General features: G+C 33.9%; 1 protein-coding gene across 6 annotated transcripts in view; it reads left to right on the forward strand.

Moving 5' to 3' along the window:
- The window catches only part of Ptbp3 (polypyrimidine tract binding protein 3), a 96181-nt gene that overhangs the window by 60628 nt on the left and 11477 nt on the right, over nucleotides 1–24076 (forward strand). For all 6 annotated transcript variants that reach the window (XM_076845679.2, XM_076845676.2, XM_076845674.2 and 3 more), the window contains 5 exons: nucleotides 10007–10117; nucleotides 11736–11910; nucleotides 18845–18922; nucleotides 21485–21624; nucleotides 22376–22409. In XM_076845679.2, coding sequence (XP_076701794.1) covers nucleotides 10007–10117; nucleotides 11736–11910; nucleotides 18845–18922; nucleotides 21485–21624; nucleotides 22376–22409 — 538 coding nt within the window. The remainder of the gene's footprint in view (nucleotides 1–10006; nucleotides 10118–11735; nucleotides 11911–18844; nucleotides 18923–21484; nucleotides 21625–22375; nucleotides 22410–24076) is intronic.

Genomic DNA, 24076 nt, shown 5'->3' on the forward strand with positions numbered 1-24076 from the left:
ACAAAGATATTAAAACAAACTTTATGTTTATTTTTATTTAACCTTTTTTATATCTTTGGATTTGTACTATCAAATGAAGGGTTGTAGAGGGTATTGTGCATATGTGTTTTAAGAATTGAAATGCATATATATTCTGTTCTTACATTTTGCAAATAAAGAAAGGTGGAGTTGTGTATACCCTTCCATGGTCATATACCAACTGGTGATAATGCTCAGTCATTTTTCCCAGTACAGTTCCACGCTGTGCATGTAAATATTAAATATAACAGTTAATAGGCTTACTATGTTCCTTTTGGTAGTTTTCTGAATACCATTTTCAGAATAAATGCATTTGTGCAACATGTCCTAGAGCGGATAATAGCCATCATTGCTCCCTAGAGGAATTTAGCAATTCCTTAAGTGATTGATTTCATGTTTTGGTGAATTTTCTTTTTTTAATTTCTATCCTACAAAGTAGCATTGAACACACTATGCAATCCATCAGCTGTATGTGTTTGTATTTGCTACTAAGATTCTATAGCTTGCTAACCTACACTATTTTTAACAGACATTTTTATATCTGTGACTCAAACAGTGCCAACATCCATCAGTGAGCCTAGTCACTATTATGTACTCATGTCCTATCATTTCACTTATCATATCCCTGATGCAGTAAAACCCCAAATCAAGACCCTCAAAATCATGGGTCCTTCAGGTGAAGAGAACTAATTCTGAAAGTTCTCAATAGAAACTGTTGGATCATGACTCTTAGTCTTTTAATTGCAACAGTCCTTCATTTAATTCTTTTTCTAGGGGCCACTGGAATAAAACCAACCCCTTACTAAAGCATTTATTAAGGCCTCCATGTGCAAACACCTTTAAAAAATCTCTTTAATCTCTCTATGTATCACTCTGCTTATTGAACACTGTGGCCTTTTTACCCCCTCTCTTTTTCTCTTTCCCCCCAGCTTAGTCCTTTCTTAGTTGCCTATTTCTTAAGCCTGGGAGACTCTTTTACCCATGGTCACTTGGCTATGAGTACATCATTCACTCTTCAACTCAGATGTTACCCCCTTGAAGAGTCTTTTTCTAATTATGGTAACTAAGCCCTCTCCCCCAGCACTCTATTCTATGTTTAGTCAACCAAGAGATAGTATAGCATAATAATTAAGGATACAGGGTCTGGAGTTGTTTGGAATTCTGTCTATACCACTAGCTACCTACCTCTACAACCTTGGGTAAGCAATTTGCCCAACTTCTATCTGTTTTCTTTTTGTTTGGTTTCAGGGATTGAACCCAGGGATGCTTAACCACTGAACCACATTCCTAGTTCTTTTTATATTTTATTTTGACACAGGATCTCTTAAGTTGCTCACTAGGTTGCCAAGGCTGGCTTTGAACTAAAAATTCTCCTTCCTCAGCCTCCTGAGCCTCTGGGATTACAGGTGTGCGCCACTGTGCCAGGCCTTTTATTATTTTTATAATGAAAATGAAATTGGTAGTTTTTATACCTTCATTGTGAGGATTATATGAGTTAATATGCTTAAAGCAGGTAGAACAGTGCCTAGTACATATTAATTCCCCTAGAAACATTAATTATCAGATACTAAAGAATTGCAATGTAAGATACTGTTCCTTGCTCTTATGGGTAAAAGTAATTTTGTAAATAATGGTGTGATATGTGAACATCATAATGGGGAATATATAAAAGTAAGGAGTTGGTTTTATCTATTATAACTAAGCTAATTGTTTTAGTATTTTATTTGCTGAAAAGTTGGCTTTAGTTAAACTACTGTATAATGTCTGTAGAAGCTAGGGCTCTTCATTTAGCTCATGGTAAGGGGACTGAGAAACTGAGATGGGAGGAGTGCTGTATTAGATGAGGGAAGTTAGGAAAGGTTTTTCTAGTATGACATTTAAGCAGAGCCTTTGTACAGAACCTTGAAGAATGTGAGGATCTAAGTTATATATATGTGGAGGAGTAGTGATCCAGTCAGAAAGAACAGCAAGTCCCTAAGATGGAAGTGTGCTTGATATGTTTAGTATCAGGCTGCTAGTGTAGAGAGACTAGGAAAGCTATAGCAATAGAATCAGGGAAGAGGGGTTGGGAGCCAAGCAGCGCAAAGTTTTTATACCATTTTACATTAAATAAAATGGGAAATGATTGGGAGATTTTAAATAGAGCAATGAGAGGTTATCATTTAATGTTTTAACAGAATCGCTCATTGTTGTGTTAACCATAATCTGTCATACAGAAGTTATTGTCATTGTCCATGTTAGATGATGGTGACCTGGGTGAGGGTGTGGCACTGGAACTGGGTATAATTTGAAGGATATTCTGATGGATTAATTAGATGTGGGTTATAAAGAGAAAGGGAGTAATCAAGAATGCCTCCCAGATTTGGATCTGAACCTCTGATAAAATGGAGCTACCCTAAACCGTGATAGATTAAGGAAGGAAAAAAAAATGGTGCAGGGTTTGGAAGTAGAGCAGGAATCAAAATTGGTTTTAGACATATTAAGTTTGAGGTATCTATTAGATTGACACATGAGAAATATTGAGACAGTTTGGAGATAAATCTGGATTCAGAGGAAGAATTCCAATCTGGAGTTTGATAATCATCAGTATATGTATAGGTATAAAGCCACTGGACTGCACAGCATTACCTGGATAGCATTTGTAGGTAGAGAGAAAATTTATCAGCTGATCCCTTATGTAACCTCTCAACCCTGCATACTAAAAAGTTTCTTGATGTACTAAAAAAGTAGCTCACAACAGTATTCTCATATAATCTATCACTTTCAGGCACTATATATAAGGAAATAATTTATGAATTTCAGATAGAGCTCTTTAAGAGAAAGGACTAATCTTTTTTTTAGATTTTTTAATATTTATTTTTTAGTTTTCAGTGGACACATCATCTTTTTATTTTTATGTGGTGCTGAGGATCAAACCCAGCGCCCCGCGCATACCAGGGGCGCACATTACCGCTTGAGCCACATCCCCATTCCAGGACTAATTTTTTTAATTGTAATAAAGATATATAGCTTGAGAAAACAAGTTATCATGGTACTAAATAAAAGAATGAACATTAATGTAAAATAATATTTCCTAATTTTTCCTGTTTTGTTGATTACAAACACTATTATTAACAGATTATGACTCATGAGTTTAATATTAAAGTAAAATATTCTTGTGTTATCTATAATTCCAGCCTCTTAGGAAGCCAAGACAGAAGAATTTCAAATTCAAGACCAGCATAGGCAACTTAGTAAGACTCTGTCTCAAAATTAAAATTAAATAAAAATAAAAATAATGAAAGGGCTGGAGACGTAGCTCAGAGCTTCAGGCTCTGGGTTCAGTCCTAGTATTGAAAAATATAAATAAACAAACAAACAATAAAAGTTCTGATATAAATATTCTTTTCACAAGTGAATACTAGTGAACGTTTTCAATTTCTGGCAAATTCTGCCTATATAAAAATTACCCTGGGGGCTGGGGATGTGGCTCAAGCAGTAGCGCCAGGCGAGTGGCCTAGTTTTGATCCTCAGCACCACATACAAACAAAGATGTTGTGTCCGCCGAAAACTAAAAAAATAAATAAATAAATATTTTTTTAAAAAATTACCTCGAGGGCTGGCTATATAGCTCGGTGGTAGAGCACTTACCTAGCATACATGAGGCCCTGGTTCAATTCCTAGCACCACATTAATAACAATAATAATAATAACAACTCTGGAACTGGGTACAGGGGTATACCAGCAGTTCGCAGGGGATGGTGGGGAGGCAGGTAGATGACTTGAGCCCAGGAATTTGGGGCCAGCCTGGGTAATATAGCAAAAACAAAAACCCATCTCAAAAAAAAAAAAAAAAAAAAATCACCCTGAAGAATAATTTTATCAGAATTTGACCTTTAATATCTTCTTAGTCCCATTTTATAATCTGAAAAGACAGGAGACCTGTAGAATGTAATCTTTTTTATCTATGGCAGCAAAATAAACATATTAGTCAATAGAGTCAAAGACCTTATAATTACTAAAAACAAATTTGTATATATAAAACTTCTATGAGTTTTTATGTTTTAGACTATATCTTTTCAAAATTTTACTATTTTTTTAAAAAAACTTTTTTTTTATTAGTTATTGATGGACTTTTATTCATTTATTTGTTTATATGTGGTACTGAGAATCGAACCCAGTGCCTCACACATGTTAGGCAAGCGTTCTACCACTGAGCTACAACCCCAGCCCCTGAAATTTTACTATTAAAAAAAAATTTTTTTTTTAATTGTCAATGGACCTTTATTTTAATTATTTAGATGTGGTGCTGAGAATTGATCCCAATGCTTCACACGTATTAGGAAGTGCTCTGCCACTGAGCCACCACCCAAGCCCCTTTACTATTTTGATAATTATGAAAAGGTGTTGAAAGTTGCACTTCAGGCATTTCTGGATTCCTGATGTTGGTTCTCCTTATTTTATTCAAAAATTTTCAGATGGATCTTAGTTCCTCCTTGCTTGGTGAATACAGTTCAGGGGGCTAGCATTAACCATGCTAGCCAGTTCAGTTCTGTTTTCTTAGCATATTCATATAAAAATCATACAATCAAGGGCCTGGAGATATAGCCCAGTAGTAGGGCACTTGCCTAGAATATGTGAGGCCTTGGGTTCAATCCCTGGCTCTACAAAATAATAATAATAATAATATCACAACCAAATATAAGCTGTCAGTAAAGATAAGTATCAGGTGATTATTAAATTTGGTGAAAGAATCTAAATATTAATAAGATCTGAAAGTTAAGTGGAAATTGACTAGGCTTTGTAGCATAATTTAGTATATAAGTATCCCAAGTTTTAGAGCAAACTATGTTTTTATTACTTTCTCATCAAGAATATTTATCATTTAAAATTTGCATACCATCGTTATTCTATTATTATAAGCACTTTACACAAATTAAAAAAAGATGCACTTTACTCTGTACTCTTAAAAATATATATATATATTCATATATACACACACACACATATATATTTTAGTTGTAGTTGTACACAGTACCTTTATTTTGTTTGTTTTTATATGGTGCTGAGGATCGAACCCAGTGCCTCACACGTACAAGGCAAGCACTCTACCATTGAGCCACAACCCCAGTCCGAATTCTGTATTTTTTGTTTGTTTTAATACGTTTACTTTATTTATTTATATGTGTTGCTGAGGATCAAATCCAGGTTCTCACTCGTGCTAGGCGAGTGCTGTACCACTGAGCCACAGCCCTAGCCCCTACCTTTGTACTCTTTTATGCCAAGAATTTTACTTAATATAAGTACAACAACAAGGTAAATAACTATATGAGGGCAAGAAGGGGATAATACTTAGAGAAGAGAATTAACTTTGTTGGGATTTGGGGGAAACAATTTTCTGGTTCCATTGCTTTCTGAACTGTTTTTAAATGAAGATTTACTAGGTTTTATACTCAGTAAAAAAGGGAAAATCCATAAGTATTGGCATAGAAGTCTGAAATCACTTGCTATACTTGGAGAAGTATAGCCAATTGATACTGTTCATGTAAATTCTGTGATATAAGAAATGTCAGGTTGAGGAGGTATACCAAGGCAAATGCTTATGAGTGCATAGTAAAGTTTTTTTTTTTTTTTAAATCTTTATTTTTATTTATTTCTTTTTTTATGTGGTGCTGAGGACCAAACCTAGGGCCTCATGAGTTGGAGGCAAGCCCTCTACCTCTGAGCTACAACCCCAGCTTCATAGTAAATGATTTTAAGCAGGGGTATATGTAATCTGGTGTGTAATTTAGGACCCTACCTTGACTGCAATATAAACGAAGGAGATTCAACACTTGTTATATTCATTCTCCCTTTTTCATTTTAAAAAACAAGTTGTAATGTTGCTCTTTTATTGGGGGGAAAACGCTCAGTTGATACATGTATTTTATATATATATATCTTCCTAAAAGTGATTACATATATATTACATAAAGTTTCCCATTTTAAATTAAACTACCATTTTTGAGTAAACAGTTCAGTGGAATTAAGTGTATTCACATTTCGATATTGTTTGAATATGAAGTGTTTGGCAAAAACTCCTGTGTTGCCAGGACTGGTGGTGCACAACTGTAATCCCAGCAACTCAGGAGGCTGAGGCCGGAGGATCGTGAGTTCAAAGCCAGCCTCAGCAACTCAGAGAGATCCTAAAGTGCTGGGGATGTGGCTCAGTGGTTCAGCACCCCCGATTCAATCCTTAGTACAAACAAAACCCTCCTGTGTTGAAGGCTTGTCCCACAATTTAGCAGTGTTAAAAGGTCAAGCTTTTTAATAATGATTGGATCATGAGGTCTCTAGACTCATCAGTGGATTGATGATCTGATGAATTACTCATTTGAATGAACTATTTGGAGGTGATGGAAACTGTAGGAGATGAGACCTAATTGGAGGAAGCAAATCACTGGGGGCCTTTTTTGTTTGTTTGTTTGAGACAGGGATCTCACTAAGTTGCTGCCATGTAAGAATGTCACTTGAGCTCTGCCCCTCCTTCCCTCTCTCTTTAGCTGCTGTGAGCTGAGCAGCTTTCTTCTGCCATGCCCTTCTGCTATGATGTTTGACCTCATCTAAGGCCCAAAGTAATGAGCCAGATGTTCATGGACTGAAACCTCTGTAACTGTGGGTCAAAGTAAATCTCCTTTAATTTGTTAATAACTATCCTTTAACTTATTCATGTTGAGTATTTTGGTCACGGTAATGAAAAGCTAACACAACATTTTTTTGCAGCCATCGCTGAACACTATGTTTCCCCAATGTTTTTTCATACTGAAACTCCTGTACCCATTAAACAATAACTCACCATTTTTTACTCTTTCCAGTTCCTGGCAAGTGATATTTCACTTTCTGTATGAATTTGACTTTTCTATGTTTCTCATATAAGTGGAATCATGCAGTACTTGTCTTTTTGACTACATATTTCACTTAGCATAATGTCTTGAAGATGTTGTAGCATCTAACAGAATTTTTTTCCTTTTTAAGAATTAATAAGGGGCTGGGGATGTGGCTCAAGCAGTAGCGCGCTCGCCTGGCATGCGTGCGGCCCGGGTTCGATCCTCAGCACCATATACAAACAAAGATGTTGTGTCCGCTGATAACTAAAAAATAAATATTAAAAAAAAAAAAGAATTAATAATATTCCTCTTTTGTTTATCCATTCATCTATTAATGGACACTTGGTTTTTTTTCTTCCTTTTGACTATTTTGAATGATGCTATTCTGAGCTTAGGTGTACCAGTATCTCTTTGAGTCCCTGCTTTCAATTCTTTGGGTGTATACCTAGAAGTATAATTGCTGATTCACATGGTCATTTTTAATTTTTTTAGGAACTGCCATATTGTTTCCATAGTGGCTGCAACATTTGACATTCCCTCCTATAGCTTACAAGTTTTCATTTTCTCCACATCCTCCCCTAACACTTCATTATTTTATGGATATACACACATTATCTTACAGGGTGTGAGTGATATGGTATGTGCATGTGTCTTTGTAGTACTGGAGATTGAAACTGGTTGCTATCCATTGAGCTACATCCTCAGCCCTCCGTTCCCTTCCTTTTTAACTTTATTTTGAGACAGTTTTTATGAGTTGCTGAGGCTGGCCTTGAACTTGCAATCCTCCTTGCTCTGCCTCCTGAGTAGCTGAAATTACAGGCGTGTGCCTTTGTGCCCAGCTATCTCATGTAATTTTAATTTGCATTTCCTTAGTAGTTAGTGATCGTCATTATCTTTTCCTTGCTTATTGGTCATTTGATCTTCTTTGGAGAAATGTCTATTTAAATCCTATGCCCATTTTTAAATTGGATTTCTTTTTTTTTGTAGGAATTCTTTATATATCTTGAGTGTTGTCAGAAACAGGGTTTGCAAAATGTTATATCCCATTCTTTGGTTGCTTTTTCACTCTGTTGATTGTGTCCTTTGATGCCCAAAATTTTGAGGTTGTCTAGTTTATTTTTTATTTGTTTGTTAAAGCAGGACTAATTGCTTATTCAGCACACTTATACATAATACTTAGTAATGGCAAAATCTTATTAGCATAGGAAATGGTTAACCTTTTTATTCTCACAGGCAGAAAGACAAATTTCTTATTCATTAAGATCTAGTTTTACAATGGATTAACAAAGGAAAACAAAATGTTTTATTGTTTTATGCTACCTAGATAAGCTTTTGTAATGAGACAGTAGTAACAATAGCCATGACTCAGTGCTACTGTGGTAGAACAAGTTTTGTAAGAACTTGATAACTAGGAATCTGTCAGGAAGACTTATTTATTCCATTTCTCAGAAAACAATTAAGCAAGATCTTCTTTGACCACTTTTGCACTATCCCAACTTGCACGATGTTTCAGTCTCACCCTTCCCCTTTTCTATTTTTATTTGTAACATTTTTGTATGACTAGACATCATAATATTTATTTTTTTATAGTCTTCACTGCTATCTTCCCAGTACTTAGAATAGTACCCTGTGAATATTTGATATAGAATAACCTCTAAGTTTTCTGGCTATAAAACCTTCCAGAACAAGGATGAGGAGGAAAGGGTACATTGTTGGTAGAATTACAAATTAATACAACTGCTTTGGAAAGATTTGAGATTCCTCAAAAGACTAGGAATGGAACTTCCACGTAACCCAGCTGTCCCCACTCCTTGGTATTTATTTTAATCAGCTTTTTCACCACTGTGACCAAAAGACCTGACAAGAACAATTTTAGGGGAGAAAAATCTTATTAGGGGCTCACAATTTCAGAGGTCTCTGTCCATAGACAGCTGGCTCCATTCTGCAGAGCTCGAGGTGAAACAGAACATCATGGCAGAAGGGTGTTACAGAGGAAAATCACATCAGAATGCAGAGAGAACACAGCTCATCAGCCCCGAAATATATAACCCCTGTGACCCACCTTCTTCAGCCACAACTACCTGTCTACAGTTACTACCAGTTAATCTCTTTTAGGGGATCATTTTGCTGATTTGGTTAAAACTCTCAAAGGGCTGGGGATGTGACTCAAGCTGTAGCGTGCTTGCCTGGCATTCGCGGGGCGCTGGGTTCAATCCTCAGCACCACATGAAAAAAACTCTCAAAGCCCAATCACTTTACCCTTAAAATTTCTTCCATTGTCCCACATCGAGCTTTTGGGAGATACCTAAACCATAACAGTATTTATCCAAAAGAACAAAATCTGCATACTATAATTATACGTGCATAATATTTGCTCTCCCATGGACTATAGAGAAAAGGAAAAAGGGGAATTAAAAAAAAGGATCTCCTCAAAATAAAAAGGAGAACAACAGAGTAAGAGGAAGGGGATCAAGAAGAAGGGAGGAGCAGAAGGCATGGACATTGAAATCTACCAAATTATACATGTGTCTATGTATGAACATACTACAATGAATTTCACTTATATATATTTGTAATGTATTAAAATAATAATAATACAAGGGGGATCAGTAGAGTTGAATAAGTGAATTAGGAGTAGGGAAGAGAGGAGGAAAAGGGATGGTACTGGTAAATAATATTGGTCAAATTATGTGTGTGTATGAATATGGCATAATGAATCCCACTATTATTTATAATATGCCAATAAAAATAAATTTTGTTTTTAAGATTACAAGTTTAAAAAAAACCAAATTCTTCAGAAGTATATGCTGATTCCAAGGGTGAAATGTGCTTTTGTAACATCATTATACTATCAACTTCTGTTTTCACCTTCTGTTTTACTATTTATCATTTATCCATGTTATGAAGTAGATTACATGTTTTGAGTTTTGTTGTGTGCAAGGTATTCTTCCAAGACATGAATGGGTATTGAAACATTAACATTTTAGGTTTGGCTTTTTTCGGGGCGGGGGGTGCATACCAACAGTTTTAATAAAAGAGAAAATTATTTTCATTTAAAAAGGATTCATGAGCCAGATTGTATTTATAAAGGTACATTAATTTAATATTTTCCTTAGATTTAACTAATATGAACTTGTTTCCAGATATTTTCTAAATTTGGAACAGTCTTGAAGATTATCACCTTTACAAAGAATAATCAATTTCAAGCCTTGCTTCAGTATGCTGACCCAGTGAATGCACATTATGCCAAAATGGTAATTATGATTATTTTTCATTTAATCACTTTCTAAAGGAAACCATCATGTGTTCTCTCTTTTAGTTTACTGTGTGTGATTTTTAAAATAGTGATAAAATATATAAAGTAATATCTACCATTTTAACCATTTTTAACCGTATAATCGCATGTGTTCCCTCCCCTAGTTAAAAATTATTATTTTCCTCATAGAAATGGTTTCAAATCTCTAGTTTGCCCCTCAGGACTCTTGAGACTCTTTGCTGTTTGTTATGTCTAGAATTTGAGCACAGTACTCCTGATGTAATCTAAGAGAAAAGGTTTTTTGCCCTTTGTACTTCATTTAGTCCTATTAAATTAGCTAAAATTGATTTCACTACTTTTGAAAAATTTTCAGCATTCATTTCTGTTGAGCTCTAAATTGGTGAAAATATTATCTCAAGAATTATGGTGTTGTCAATTCATGCTTTTTTAAAGTACACAGATATTTAACTTGATAGTATAACAAATTTCACATTAATTTGCTTATATTACATACGTCTGTTGAGATCTATCTCCAGTGCTATTCTGTCTTCTGTTCCTGAATCATTTCTAATTTCTGCTCGAATTAGAGACTAGAGACTAAGGCTTATAGTTCTTTTGTATATCATGCACTGTCTAGCCCTCAATTAGGAAGATAGCCTTCTTGCATATATTATTTTGTACCATTTTAATAGCACAATGACTTTTGTTAATTACTTTTATTGTAAATCAGAGTTTTTAATGTATTTGTTTCATTTGTATGTGCTTTTGGTTTCTGGTATCTGTTTTTATAAATTCAAGTTATAGAAATCACAAAAATCAGAAGCAGTGACAGTTATTCTGTTGGTAAGATTTTATTCTTGCAAAGGGAGGGATTACTGATTTTTTTATCATAATTGACTCCAAATTTTCTTCAGCTCATTGTTAAAGTATTACAGGATAAATTCACAAAAGAATAAGTGGCAGATAATATTTTGTATATTATGTTTCTGATAAATACAAATTACAAAGGCTTTGTTTCATCTTAATCTATATAAATTATAGTAAAATAATTAAGGTGAAATGTGAAATAGGAATATCTTTAAACACTCATTTATGTTTATCATGTTTAGAGTTTGTTGTAGGCAGAGTTGCCATAGTAGCAGCTTAGTATTTCTATATTAATGTACAGTAGTTTCCCAAGCCTTTATATTTCTTCTCTTTTGTTTGCTTCTACCATAGATAAGATGGATGTTATTTTCTTTTTCTTTTTTTTTTTTTAAGAGAGAATATTTTAATATTTATTTTTTAGTTTTCGGCGGACACGACATCTTTGTTTGTATGTGGTGCTGAGGATCGAACCCGGGCCGCACGCATGCCAGGCGAGCGCGCTACTGCTTGAGCCACATCCCCAGCCCCAGATGTTATTTTCTTTATACAAATATATATTGAGGCTCAGCATCTTTTTTTTCTCCCTTAGATTCATAGTGACAGGGATGAAAGTAAACCTAGTTCTTTGGCATTTTGTCCATTGCTCTCTGCTTTATACCTGATTACCACTCTTTGTCACAGTAGAGGTTATTTGATTCATCAGTGTTATTGTCTTGCAAAAACATCAGTCCCTTTCTCACGTGCTTTAGGCTCTGGATGGCCAGAATATATATAATGCATGCTGCACTCTGCGTATTGACTTCTCCAAGCTCACCAGCCTTAATGTGAAATATAATAATGACAAAAGCAGAGACTTCACTCGCTTAGATCTTCCTACTGGTGATGGCCAGCCATCTCTTGAACCCCCTATGGCTGCTGCTTTTGGTGAGTAGTTCCTTTTTGGGCCACAAAGCAAGTTTTCTGAAGTTATAAGTTTCATTTATTAATCTGTTAAGTTAGCCTTCTTTGTTTTTTTTTCAGAATTTCTAAAGGAAAGCAAGAATCTTGGAACAAATATGACCATTCATTAAATCTATTTTTTAAAAAAATATTTAATTTTTAGTTGTAGTTGGACACAACACCTGTATCTATCTATTTATTTATTTATTTAAGCTTTAGGTGGACAGAATATCTTTATTTTTATTTTTATGCAGTGCTGAGGATCGAACCCAGTGCCTCACGCATGCCAGCTGAGCACGCTACTACTTGAGCCATATCCCCAGCTCCTTATTTATTTATTTTTATTTTTATGTGGTACTGAGGAATGAACCCAGGGCCTTGCATGTTCTAGGCAAGCACTATACTGCTGGCCACAACCCCAGTCCCTCATTAACTCTGTTTTATTTTATTTTTTTAGATGTATGGACCTTTATTTTATTAATTTATTTATACGTGGTGCTGAGAATCAAACCCAGGGCCTCACACATGCTAGGCAAGCGCCCTGCCACTGAGCCACAGCCTAAGCCCCTCATTAACTCTTTAATATTAGAAAGTTCTATTATTTGTCAAAACAAGTAGATGTCTCAAATTGAATTACAAATTTATTTTCTAACTTTGGTATTACTTATAAGTTATACAACTATTTGCTTCTAATTGATTCTTAAAAATTAAATTGATTTATAGTCAGCACAATTTTGCCATAAGTGCTCTTGAAAATTATTTTTTCTTTTTAAATAGTGATACTTTAAATCAGTGGCCTTAACTAATCATATGTTTTTCCTGTATTCAAAGAAAAGAATTTATCTTGTGTTTTTAAACATTAGAACTTAACATCTTGGGCTGAAGTTGGGCTCAGAGGTAAAGCTCTCGCCTAGCATGTGTGAGGCACTGGGTTCTATCCTCAGCACCACATACAAATAAATAAAGGTATTGTGTTTTGTTTTTAAAAAGAACTTTTATCTTTAAGTTTATGTGGTATTGGATTTTTCATTAATAAAAGTACAAGCAATATCACTAATTGAGACCTTAAGTAGTATTTAATCCATCTTCTTTTGTAGGTGAGAAAATTAAAGAATTAAAGAACAACCAATTAGTTGCCTATAGTTTTCTAGAAAACATTCTGTAACTTAAGTATAAACTTTGTTTTTGACATGTATGTGCCTGATTTGGCAGAACCAAAGGTCTTTGTCATTACCATTTTAATAACAAATGATTGTAGTTAAGGCAAATTCATGTTTGCCAAAACTGGGCTAACAAATGCAAGACGGTGTTTATTTTAATAATTAAATATATACTTATGGTGTAATTAATGTTCTGTATTGTGGGAGTAGGACATTTGGAAAATATGGTTAAGAGTTTTGCTTTCTGAATATAAAGTATCACTATTCACATTCTTTTTCATTGTTATTAATAAATCTTTAGTCATTGCAAAATAATATTTCCATCTTGAGTGATTCATCAGAGAAAAATATGTTTTACATATTGTGTAAAAGTTTCTCTTCTTTGCCTATCACTAATTTTTGACACAGTTCACTATTCCCTCCTTTCTTAGCTTCTTCAATACCACATTCTCCCTACTTTATGCCTTCCTCACTGGCTGTTCTCTTTTAAAGGTTGCAGCACAACTTTTTGACTCAATATAGTCAAAAGTCTCTAGGTCCAAGTCAGAAGCGTTCTGTCCCTGTTTTTAGTAACATATACCTATAAACTAACTTATAAAACAAGTAAATGTATTTTATTTTCATTTTCTGAAAGCACTTTTTAAAATTTATTTATTTTAATTAGGTATATATGACAGCAGAATGCATTTTGATTCATTGTACACAATTGCAGCACAAATTTTCATTTCTCTAGTTGTACATGATGTAGCATCACATCACATGTGCATTCATACATGTACCTAGGGTAATGATGTCCATTTCATGCCACCATTTTTCCTGCCCCCGTGCACCCTCAAGTAAATGTATTTTAAAATACCCATGCTGTGACTACCAGGTTAAGAAATAAAACATGGGAGCTGGGACTGGGGCTCAGTGGCAGCGCGTGAGAGGCACTGGGTTCAGTCCTTAGCACCGCGTAAAAACGAACAAATAGAATGGAGGCATTCTGTCCATCTATAGAAAGTTAAAAACAAAAAAGAAAGAAAGAAAACATGTATGTGTACTGACGATCACTCCTGCACCCTTCTTCATGGATTGTTTTCGCACTCTGCCTGCCTCAAGATAACCACAACCCCCAATATAATGACTGTTCTTTTTCTTTTCTGTTTTTCTTTTTAGTACTTTTATTATGTAGCCCTAAATGCTACTTTTTTAACTTAATATATATATGTATTTATTTATTTATTTATATGTGGTGCTGAGGATCGAACCCAAGGCCTTGCACGTACAAGGCAAGCCCTCTACCGCTGAACCATAACCCTGGCCCCTAATTTTTTTTAACCTATATTTAGAATTTTACATAAGTGGAATCATGCTGTGTTTCTTTTGTGACTTATTTCTTTCACATTAGGCATTTGTGATTCATCCATATTCATATATGGAACTATGGCTCATTCATTCTCAGTATAGTCAAATGTATATTGTCCCACTGGATAAATGTACCAGAGTTTGTTAATCCATTTTATTACTGATAGATACTTGAGTTATTTTTAATTTGAGTTTATTGTGAATAATGATACTATAAACATTCTTGTGTCTTCTGGACAAGAATTTTTTTCTAGAGAACATGTATCTGCAATTAATTATTGAGTCACACAGAGTATGTATTTTTTTCAGTTTTACTACATAGCGCCATATTTTGTTTTAAAGGATCCTACCCGTATATATTTGCATTATGGGGTGTTTTAATTTTTACTATTCTGGTGTGTGTAAAATAATACCTATCGTTGTAGTTTCATTTGCATTTTCCTGATTCCAGGAAAGTTGAACTATTTTTTGTTTATTTGCCATCCTCTCTTTTAATTTTGATTCTTTTGTCTGTTTTTGTATTTGGTTTCTTATTTTAGTTTTTTCTTTTTTATTGGTAGAATTCTTCATGTATTCCAGATACCTGTCATTTGTAGATTATATATTATATTTTCTCTGGGTTTAGGCTTACTGATTTTTGCAGTTAGGTTTGTATATTATTTCCTTTATAGTTGTTCTTTTTTGGCTCTTTAACATTTATTTTTTTAGTTATAGGTGGGCACAATATCTTTATTATTTTGTTTTTATGTAGCTCTGAGGATCGAACCCAGTGCCTCACGAATGCTAGGAGAGCACTCTACCACCGAGTCCCAGCCCCAACCCCTTTTTTGGGTCTTATTTAAGAAATGTTTTGTTATTCTGAGGCTATAAAGATACATACTTATGTTCTAAAATATTTAGTATCTTAGTAACTTTGTGTTGAATTAACTTAAGCTGCAAGAATAGCACTAAGAACTCCTTCACTCAGATTCCACAACTGTTAGCATCATACCACATTTACTTTATCATCTCTCTGATTTATTTGTTTTTATTTATTTTCCCTATCTAAACCATTTGAAAATAAGTTGCAGGCATGATGTTTTTTTTTCTTCTAAATACCTATTGCTTGCTTGCTTATTTATTTATTTTTTATATATTTATTTTACTTTTTCTAATTTGTTACAGGACATTTTCATTGCATATTTATTAAGAACAAAAACATTCTTTTCTCCTTTTGGTGGTGCTGGGGATTGAATTGAGTAGTGCTCTACCACTGAGCTACATCTCCATAATATACTTTATTATTTTGAGACAGTGTCTCCCAAAATTGACCCAAGTTCGCCTCAAATTTATAATCTTCCTGTTTCAGCCTCCTGAGTCACTGGGATTAAGGGCATGTGTCACCATTTCTGACTCAAAAACATTCTTACCTAAATACTGGTTATCGGAGCTGGGGTTATGTTTCAGCGGTAAAGCACTTGGCTAGCATGTGCAAGGCCCTGAGTTTGATCCTTGCCACCACATAAAAATAAATAAAATAAAGGTATTGTGTCAAATTACAACTAAAAAATAAATATTGAAAAAAATACCAGTTTTAAAAATCAGGAAATTCATATCTATACAGTAGTATTATCTACTACATAGTCCTTTGTAAAATTAACACTATGTCCATATTTATGGAGTACAATGTGAAAATCCAATACACTTATGTGTAATAATCAAATCAGAATAATTAGCATTTCTTTGAGTCGAGCAAAAATTTTAATGTAGTTGTTATTTTTATAGTGCATACTCTTAATACTAAATGGTCTTATATTTTGTCTAGTACCTCATAATTTATTTAATCATTCTCCAGTTGGAATATTAAGCTAGTTTCTTTAGAATTTTGCTATTATAAATTATGTGATAAACTGATTTCATAGGTGAAATGTAATCCTCTTTTAATTTAAATTGCCTTGATTGCTGTCATGGTGATACATTTCCAAATGTAAAATATCTATTTCTAGTCATTCAAATTGTAAACCATTTTTTAAAGGTTTGCATTATCTTCTCATAAAATAATATTAGATTATTGTTTAACAGGTTACTTTTCTAAAATGTTTCTGGTTTTGCTCATTTGAGGAGTATAAATTCATAAAAACTTTATAAATCATCCTTTTGTCAAAATTAAACAAATATTCCTATTAATCATTCCTATTTGATTCCTAGGAATCAAATTCCTATGCTGGGAAATGATTCAAAATTTAGTTTAGATATTTGCTTGCCAGTTCGTTTTTTTTTTTTTTTAATTGATGTGTATTAAATGTTTTGTGATAGTTATCTCAAATTTTTTCCTTATTTCTCTAATACTTAATGGCTAACATTCTGCTTCACTCGCCATAGCCATCTGTATTAGCCACTTGGCTGTGATTGAAAACTGGCCCTCATCAGCACTTTATGGCAATTAACATTTTTCTAACATGCCTCAGCAGCAGCTGTGAATCAGTTTTCACAGCACTCCTCCCTCTTGTGATATAGGGCCCTGCGGAAGGTGTTTTGTTGTTCTTGTGGCAGAGCATAAAGAATAAGAGAACTGGTGTAAACTTTCAATGCCTTTTAAAGCTTCTGTGGCACATGTCATTTCTGCCTTTATTTTTTGCAGAAACATATGACATAATTACAAAGTGAATTACAAAGAAATGCATGCTTTTCCTTTTTTCTTTTCTGGTTGTGGTTATTGAACCCAGGGTTTCACACGTGCTAAGCAAACACTGTTCTACTGAACTATATCTCCAGCCCTTTTTAAAATTTTATTTTTTGAGCCAGGATCTCACTAAGTTGCCCAGGCTGTCCTTAAACTTTTGAACTTTCTGCCTCAGTCTCCCCAGTCAATGGGATTATGGAGATAGGTCTGCAGGCTTTATTTTGAAGACTTATTAAATCTTCCTTTAATGTACAACTATATTAATGAATGAATGAATGAATCATTTTTATTGATGATCTTGAGCCTACTTGTGTCTAAGTTTAACAAGGACAAAGATTCATATCTGCTTTGTTCAGTGATTCCTCAGCAGTAAAAATAAATGAATAATGCATATGTTTGTTGGGTGTATTTCAATCTCCTGTATTTTATCATTTATTTTTTCAGTCTGTTTTTTGTACTTTATCTCTGGTGGTTCTATCTTCGCAGATCTACATTTTCTTGAATGACGCTAAATTACATCTACATATTTAAGTTAAACAGTTCTCTAGTAAAGAGACTGGAAATTATATGAGCTTTTAACTCCTCTGGAAAATATAGCCTGAATATTTATGCTTATAAATATGTTCATCTTCTTGTCATTAAACAATCCAAAACTCTCCCTTTGACTTTTTGCAATGTATGTTTTCTAAAACAATTATACCTTTTTTACTTACTCTGTGTGAATTTTATTGTAGATCCTCCTTTTAAAACTAGATCCTGAGGTACTGTATAATTCACTACCTTTTTCCCCCCTATTTCTTGGGCTCCTTTTCTTTTTCTTTTTCTTTTTTTCTTCTCTTTTTCTTTTCTGTAGAATATTCCTCTTCCTTCTGCTGAAGTGTACTAATACTCTCAGGCTGTGTTTTGGGCTCTCTTCTATTTTTCTCTTTGGCTTTTTTTAGTGGAGCTCTGATTTGTACAGCGTTCACATCTATTTCAGCACAGATGATTACAAATCTGTGTGTTTGCTTGTGATAATTACTCTGAGTTTTCCCCTTGTGAGCATTTCCATTTAAATATCTTACTACCACATCAAATTTTACATATTCCAAACCACATTCACTATTTTTCTGCAAGATCTGACTTATTCATTGGGATTATCTCCTGTTTTTTGTTGATGATACACAGTCACTGGACTTCTTAGAGGAAAGAGAAGATAAGTATTTATTTTATCATCCGGTACACACCAAGCATTATGCTTTTCAGTTACTCTAACTGATCGTCGTGAATCCCTTGTGACTCCTTAGTCCACTTGTGGTACATTCCATTTACACCACTATATGACCCTCATCATATTAATTTCCTGTAATTCATACTTACATTTTGTAAGCTTCTCAGACAAGGATTTAATCTCATACCTCTTTATGTCATCACAATGCACCACAGATAAGAGTACATTTTAATGAGTGTTTGATGACTATTCATACAGAAAAAAAAATGCTCTAAATAAGGACCAGAAATCTCAGCCTAGTCAAGACTTAATGAACAGCTAAACTATACTCTTGATCATTGAACCCAGCTAAAAGTGGTTAGGCCCCCCAAAATGGCAGAGGCTCTTAATACCTTAAAGATCACCTGTTGAACAAATATTTATTCTGTAATATTTTTCTTTTGAGGTAATAAACTCTAATGTACTCATTTTATATTGCTTTGGTTAGCATATTCATAGAAGGTAGTATATTTATTTTAGCTTCTCTTTCTTCCTCACTAGGTGCACCAGGTATAATCTCTTCACCATATGCAGGGGCTGCTGGATTTGCCCCAGCCATTGGATTTCCTCAAGCTACAGGTGAATCTTTTAAAGTTGAGTTTGAAATAATTTTCAAATGATTTTCCAGGAACTGAGCAAGATGAAAAATGAAAATTTTGAAGAATGTAGAATAAAAGCATTGGGCATCTGGGCATGGCAGCACCTGCCCCATAATCTCCACGGCTTAGGAGGTGGTGGCAAGAGGATGGCAAATTCACAGTCAATCTTAGCCATTTAGTGAGGCCCTAAGCAATTTAGCCAGATCCTGTTTCTAAATAAAATATAAAAAGGGGCTAGGGATGTGGTTAAGTGCTTAAGCACCCCTGGGTTCAATCCTTGGTACCAGGAAAAAAAAAGGCATTAGGCATATCAAGCACAGAAGTGACTGTATGGTACACAGCTTCCTCCTATTTATAAGTAATTTTCTCTGGCTCCAATTTGAATTTCACTCATTCCATTATATGTTCTACATCACTTATACTTTCCATTTGCACAGGCAACTATAGGTTGGCTACATTAAATGATTTTTAATCAAATTATTACATAAAATGTATGAGCTGCTTAGGTCATTAACAATAGGCTTATTGATTATGTGTTGAATAGACCTGAACTTTGTGTCTTCAGTTCCTTTGAAGGCACTGAATACACAGTATACACTCAGTAAATATTTTATTTAATAAATATTTACTATTCAATTTGAGAAATCTCTTTTTACTGATGCGCTTAGTGTTGTTTTTTTTTTTTTTTTTTTCCTTTCTGCTTTTTATTTTTTTTTTGCAGGGCTAGGGATTGAATCCAGGGCCTTGCATGCGCTAGGCAAGTGCTCTCTACCTCTGAACTAAATCCTCAACCCTCATTGAGGGACTTGGAGGATTACCATGGAAGGTTATTCATGTTATTTATTTCAAAGGATTTTTTTTTCTCTTTAGATAATGGAAATAATTAAGAGATGGAAGTTGATTAGTACTTTGATAATGACTCCCATTCTTTTATAAACGGTAAACAAAATGAATTTGATCACAACTTAAGGAAAAGGAAAAAATGCTGTATGGTTTTATCTCTGTAAAGAAAACACTGAAGTTGGTAATTTAGGGAAATGGCATGCCATAAAGCCAATTTTATACATCATATTTCCATATTCTAGCTAATTCATGAATGTAGCTATATTTTAAATTTATACCCTAATATTCTAAATCTGGGGTTTTGAACTAATGTCTCTCTGATGGAGAGGATAGAGTTAACCAAAAAAAAAAAAAAAAGTGATATGAAGTTGAGTTTTAAGTTTATCTAAGTGACCGTTTTACATAATTTGTTGAAAACAAAGTTTTTATTTATTTGAAGCTCCCCAAAGCTTAATTAATAAACATTTGGAAGCAGCAATGTGTTTTCCCTCCTTTTAGGTATTTCTTTTAGAGACGCTTTGCATATAAAACGCAGTAGTAGATATTTAGGAAAGATAAAAAGTGATTAAAGAGAGGGCTTCTGACTTAAGACTTTTACAGTGTGGAATATAATACATACACAGTAAGCTGTACTCTTAGCTAATACATAATAGAGACAGTAGCAAACTTTGCAGTAATGAATTGGAGGGAATGGAGAAAGGGTTTTTCTGTGTGGATTTCATGAAAAAGCAATCAACCTGAGAATCTAGTTGCATAGTCAATATGGATAATGGTAGTAAAGACCTTCTTAGATTCTCAATAGGAATAGGCTGAATGTGAAATATATTGCAATTTAATTGCACAGTTTTAATAAACTAGTGGTCAGACTGTTATAAAGAATATTGAGCTTAAAGAATCAACAAATTGGGGCTGGGGTTGTGGCTCAGTGGTGGAGCGCTTGCCTAGCATGTGTGAGGCACTGAGTTCAATCCTCAGCACCACATAAAATAAAGGTATCGCGTCCAACTACAAAACACCAACAACAAATTAAAGAATTAGTTCTAATATAATGTCAGTATTAAAGTATTATAAAACATTCAATGATTTCAGAATATCTAGGAGAGTAGAGAGCTCTGAAACATTCTACAAAAGAATATTGAATTCTGTAAATCTATTATTTTAATATTTATTTACAACTTAATAAGGTGACAAAATTTAGACTGGCATATAGAACTACCCAGCACCTCTTTGTGGCTTCTGCTGAAGGACTTTTAAAAAATACTTTCCTGATTTTATGCTAGATGTCAATGTGAAAATTGCATGCTTTTACTAGAAAGATGCTTTTGAATATATTTATTTTGGGATAGCAGGAGTGCTTGTAGTTGATAGACTGACCCTCTGAGAAATCTAACAACTTTTTTTTGAAGACCAATGATTTCAGTTACTCTGTCAAGTATGGTAAAGTACTGAGTAAATGGTTTCAAAAAATAAGGGACTCAGCTGCCAGACAGACTCTGTGGGGCAGAAAACGGGCCTTTGATATATTCTTTATGGGTAGCTTGACATACTTTCTTCCATGTTTGCTTTTGTCTTCATTTATTTATTTCATTTATTTACAGAATTTGCTTCATAAATTTACTTCATTATATACTTTATTATATTAACTGTTTAGTTCTTCAGATAACTATAGAGGATGAAATGCTTTTTGTGTTTTTCAAAGGTCTATCAGTCCCAGCTGTTCCTGGAGCTCTTGGTCCTCTTACCCTCACCTCCTCTGCTGTCACTGGAAGGATGGCCATTCCTGGAGCAAGTGGTATACCAGGAAATTCTGTTCTACTTGTCACCAATCTCAATCCTGATGTGAGTTGAGATGTATTGTATGTAAATAGTCTTTTTTTTTTTTTTGGTGGTGCTGGGGATCAAACCCAGGGCCTTGTGCATGCAGGACAAGCACTCTACCAACTGAGCTATATCCCCAGCCCCTATAAGTAGTCTTTCAAGAAGAGATGTAGTAGTAGCCAGGCATGTGGGGATCAAGAGTTCAAAGCCAGCCTCATGAAAATCAGGGTGCTAAGCAACTCAGTGAGACCTTGTCTCTAAATAAAATACAATAACAAAAAAAAGTGCTGTAGATGTGGTTCACTGGTCAAGTGCCCTTGAATTCAGTTCCTGGTGCTCACACATATACCACCTACCCCCACAAGCGCCAAAAAAAAAAAAAGGAGATATAGTGACTTCTGAGCTAGGATTGTATTTAGATCAAAATGTTTTTTAAGTTTGGTTGGCTATGCATGCTACTTGGAAATCGAAGGCAAGAGAATCACAAGTTCAAGGACAGCCTGGGCAATTTAGCAAGACCTTGTTTTAAAACAAAAATAAAAAGGGCTGAGGCTGTATCTTAGTACTTGCCTCGCATGTCTGAGGCCCTGTGTTTATACTCCCCCATCCCCCCAAAATGCTTAAGTTTGTTCATTATGAGTATATAGGGAAGCGTATAAAATAATACTTTAAGCAAAATTAACTCTTTATTACATTATAATAAAATTATTTTAAAATTTTACTTAAATTATTTAGTTAAGACTTAATATTTTGTATTATCCTTTTTAAACAGCTTATCACACCACATGGGCTTTTTATTCTATTTGGTAAGTTCATTTTTATTGTTTTTATTGTTACCTATAGATATGAATTGAGTACATTTGATTCATTTAATAATATTTCTTGATTATGCCAAGTAGTGTACTTGACACTGAGGGTAGAACAGAGAATAAGACTTAAGTAATTACAGTAAAGTTTTATAATAGGGGTGATAATGGTTGTAAATGGGTGCATAAAATAGAGAGACCTAACCTAGCCCAGGGATTCAGTAGAAATGGTAGTTAAGCTGACTTAGGAAAAATGAGAATGGGTTAGCCAGGCAGAAGTGAAGAGAGTAAATGTCTTTTTAGATACTAGTAGTGGGTGAGATTTCCTAGTACATGGAAGAGATCCTAATGAAGATTATAAGAAAGAAAGATATTGAAGCTGGGCAGATGCATAAGGACAAGATGATGAAGAGGTCTGTAGGATATATGAAGGAGTTTGTTTCCCTATGAGGAATATTAAGGCATTAAATAGTTTTTGTACAACAGAGTGTCTTAATGAGAGTCATGTTTTAAAGATGGCCTCTATATTTCTAAAAGTTTTCCCCTCTTGCTTAACTTAAAAAGAAAGTTAAGCATGCCTGTTTATGGAGGATTAAAGTATTTATAAATTGCTTCTTTTACTGTACTCATTATATATAGCGTAAGTACACAAGCATAGAAATATGAGAGCAACAAAATGAATAATACTATTTTAAGAAGTTTTCTTAATGACAAAATCTTTTTGCATTAAAGAATTAATATGTAGTGAGGAATACAATTTAGTATGCTTTATTTTGGATAAGAAATATTTTGTTTTTCATTTTGGCTCATTATTCCAAGGATAAAACAAGCAATCTAAATAGAACTGTTTCATTGTTGATGTACTTTATTAATTACTGAACTAGTTTTTTAGTCTAATCCACTAATGTTTGTTGTACTTCATCTAGAAAGTTTTTTCTACTTTTTTGTGCTTTATCTTTTTCCTGTTGAATCAGTATATCTTGTGGGGCTGGAGTTGTGGCTTAGTGGTAGAGTGTGCGCTTTGCACGTGTGAGGCACTGGGTTCAATCCTCAGCACTATATAAAAATTAATAATAAAAAAAGGCAACATGTCTGTCTATAACTAAAAAATATATATGTTAAAAAATCAGTACAGCTTGAATTAAAAGTTATTTTAAGTGTGTTAAAAAACTGGGTTGCTACTCTGATATTCTTTATTTGTAAGATTTTTTTCTTAACAAGATAGAAAAGTTTGTTTCTAAATTCTTTGAGCATTGATAGGTTTTTTTTTAACAGCATTTTTGAGGTATAATTTACAACCATACAATTTACCTGCTTTCATTGTTTTTTTTAAAGTAAATACATGGTTATGCAGCCATCATCAGAGTCCAATTTAGAACTTTTCCTTCCTTACTTAGAAAACCTCGTACAAAAGTAAGAGAGAAAGAAAATTATATGCTCATTTGTAGTCACTGTAAAATTTTTTAATAATGCAAATTTAGGTAATTTTCAATAATAAAATCATGGAAGGTAATAATACATCTTCATATGACTCTTTAAAAGTAAACTTACTTGGACTGGGGTTGTAGTTCAGTGGTAGAGCACTTGCCTGCCATGTGTGAGGCACTGGGTTTGATTCTCAGCCCTGCATATAAATAAAATAAAGATCCAACAACTAAACAAAAATA

This window comes from Callospermophilus lateralis, chromosome 2, assembly GCF_048772815.1.
Source record: "Callospermophilus lateralis isolate mCalLat2 chromosome 2, mCalLat2.hap1, whole genome shotgun sequence".
NCBI classification, from domain to species: domain Eukaryota; kingdom Metazoa; phylum Chordata; class Mammalia; order Rodentia; family Sciuridae; genus Callospermophilus; species Callospermophilus lateralis.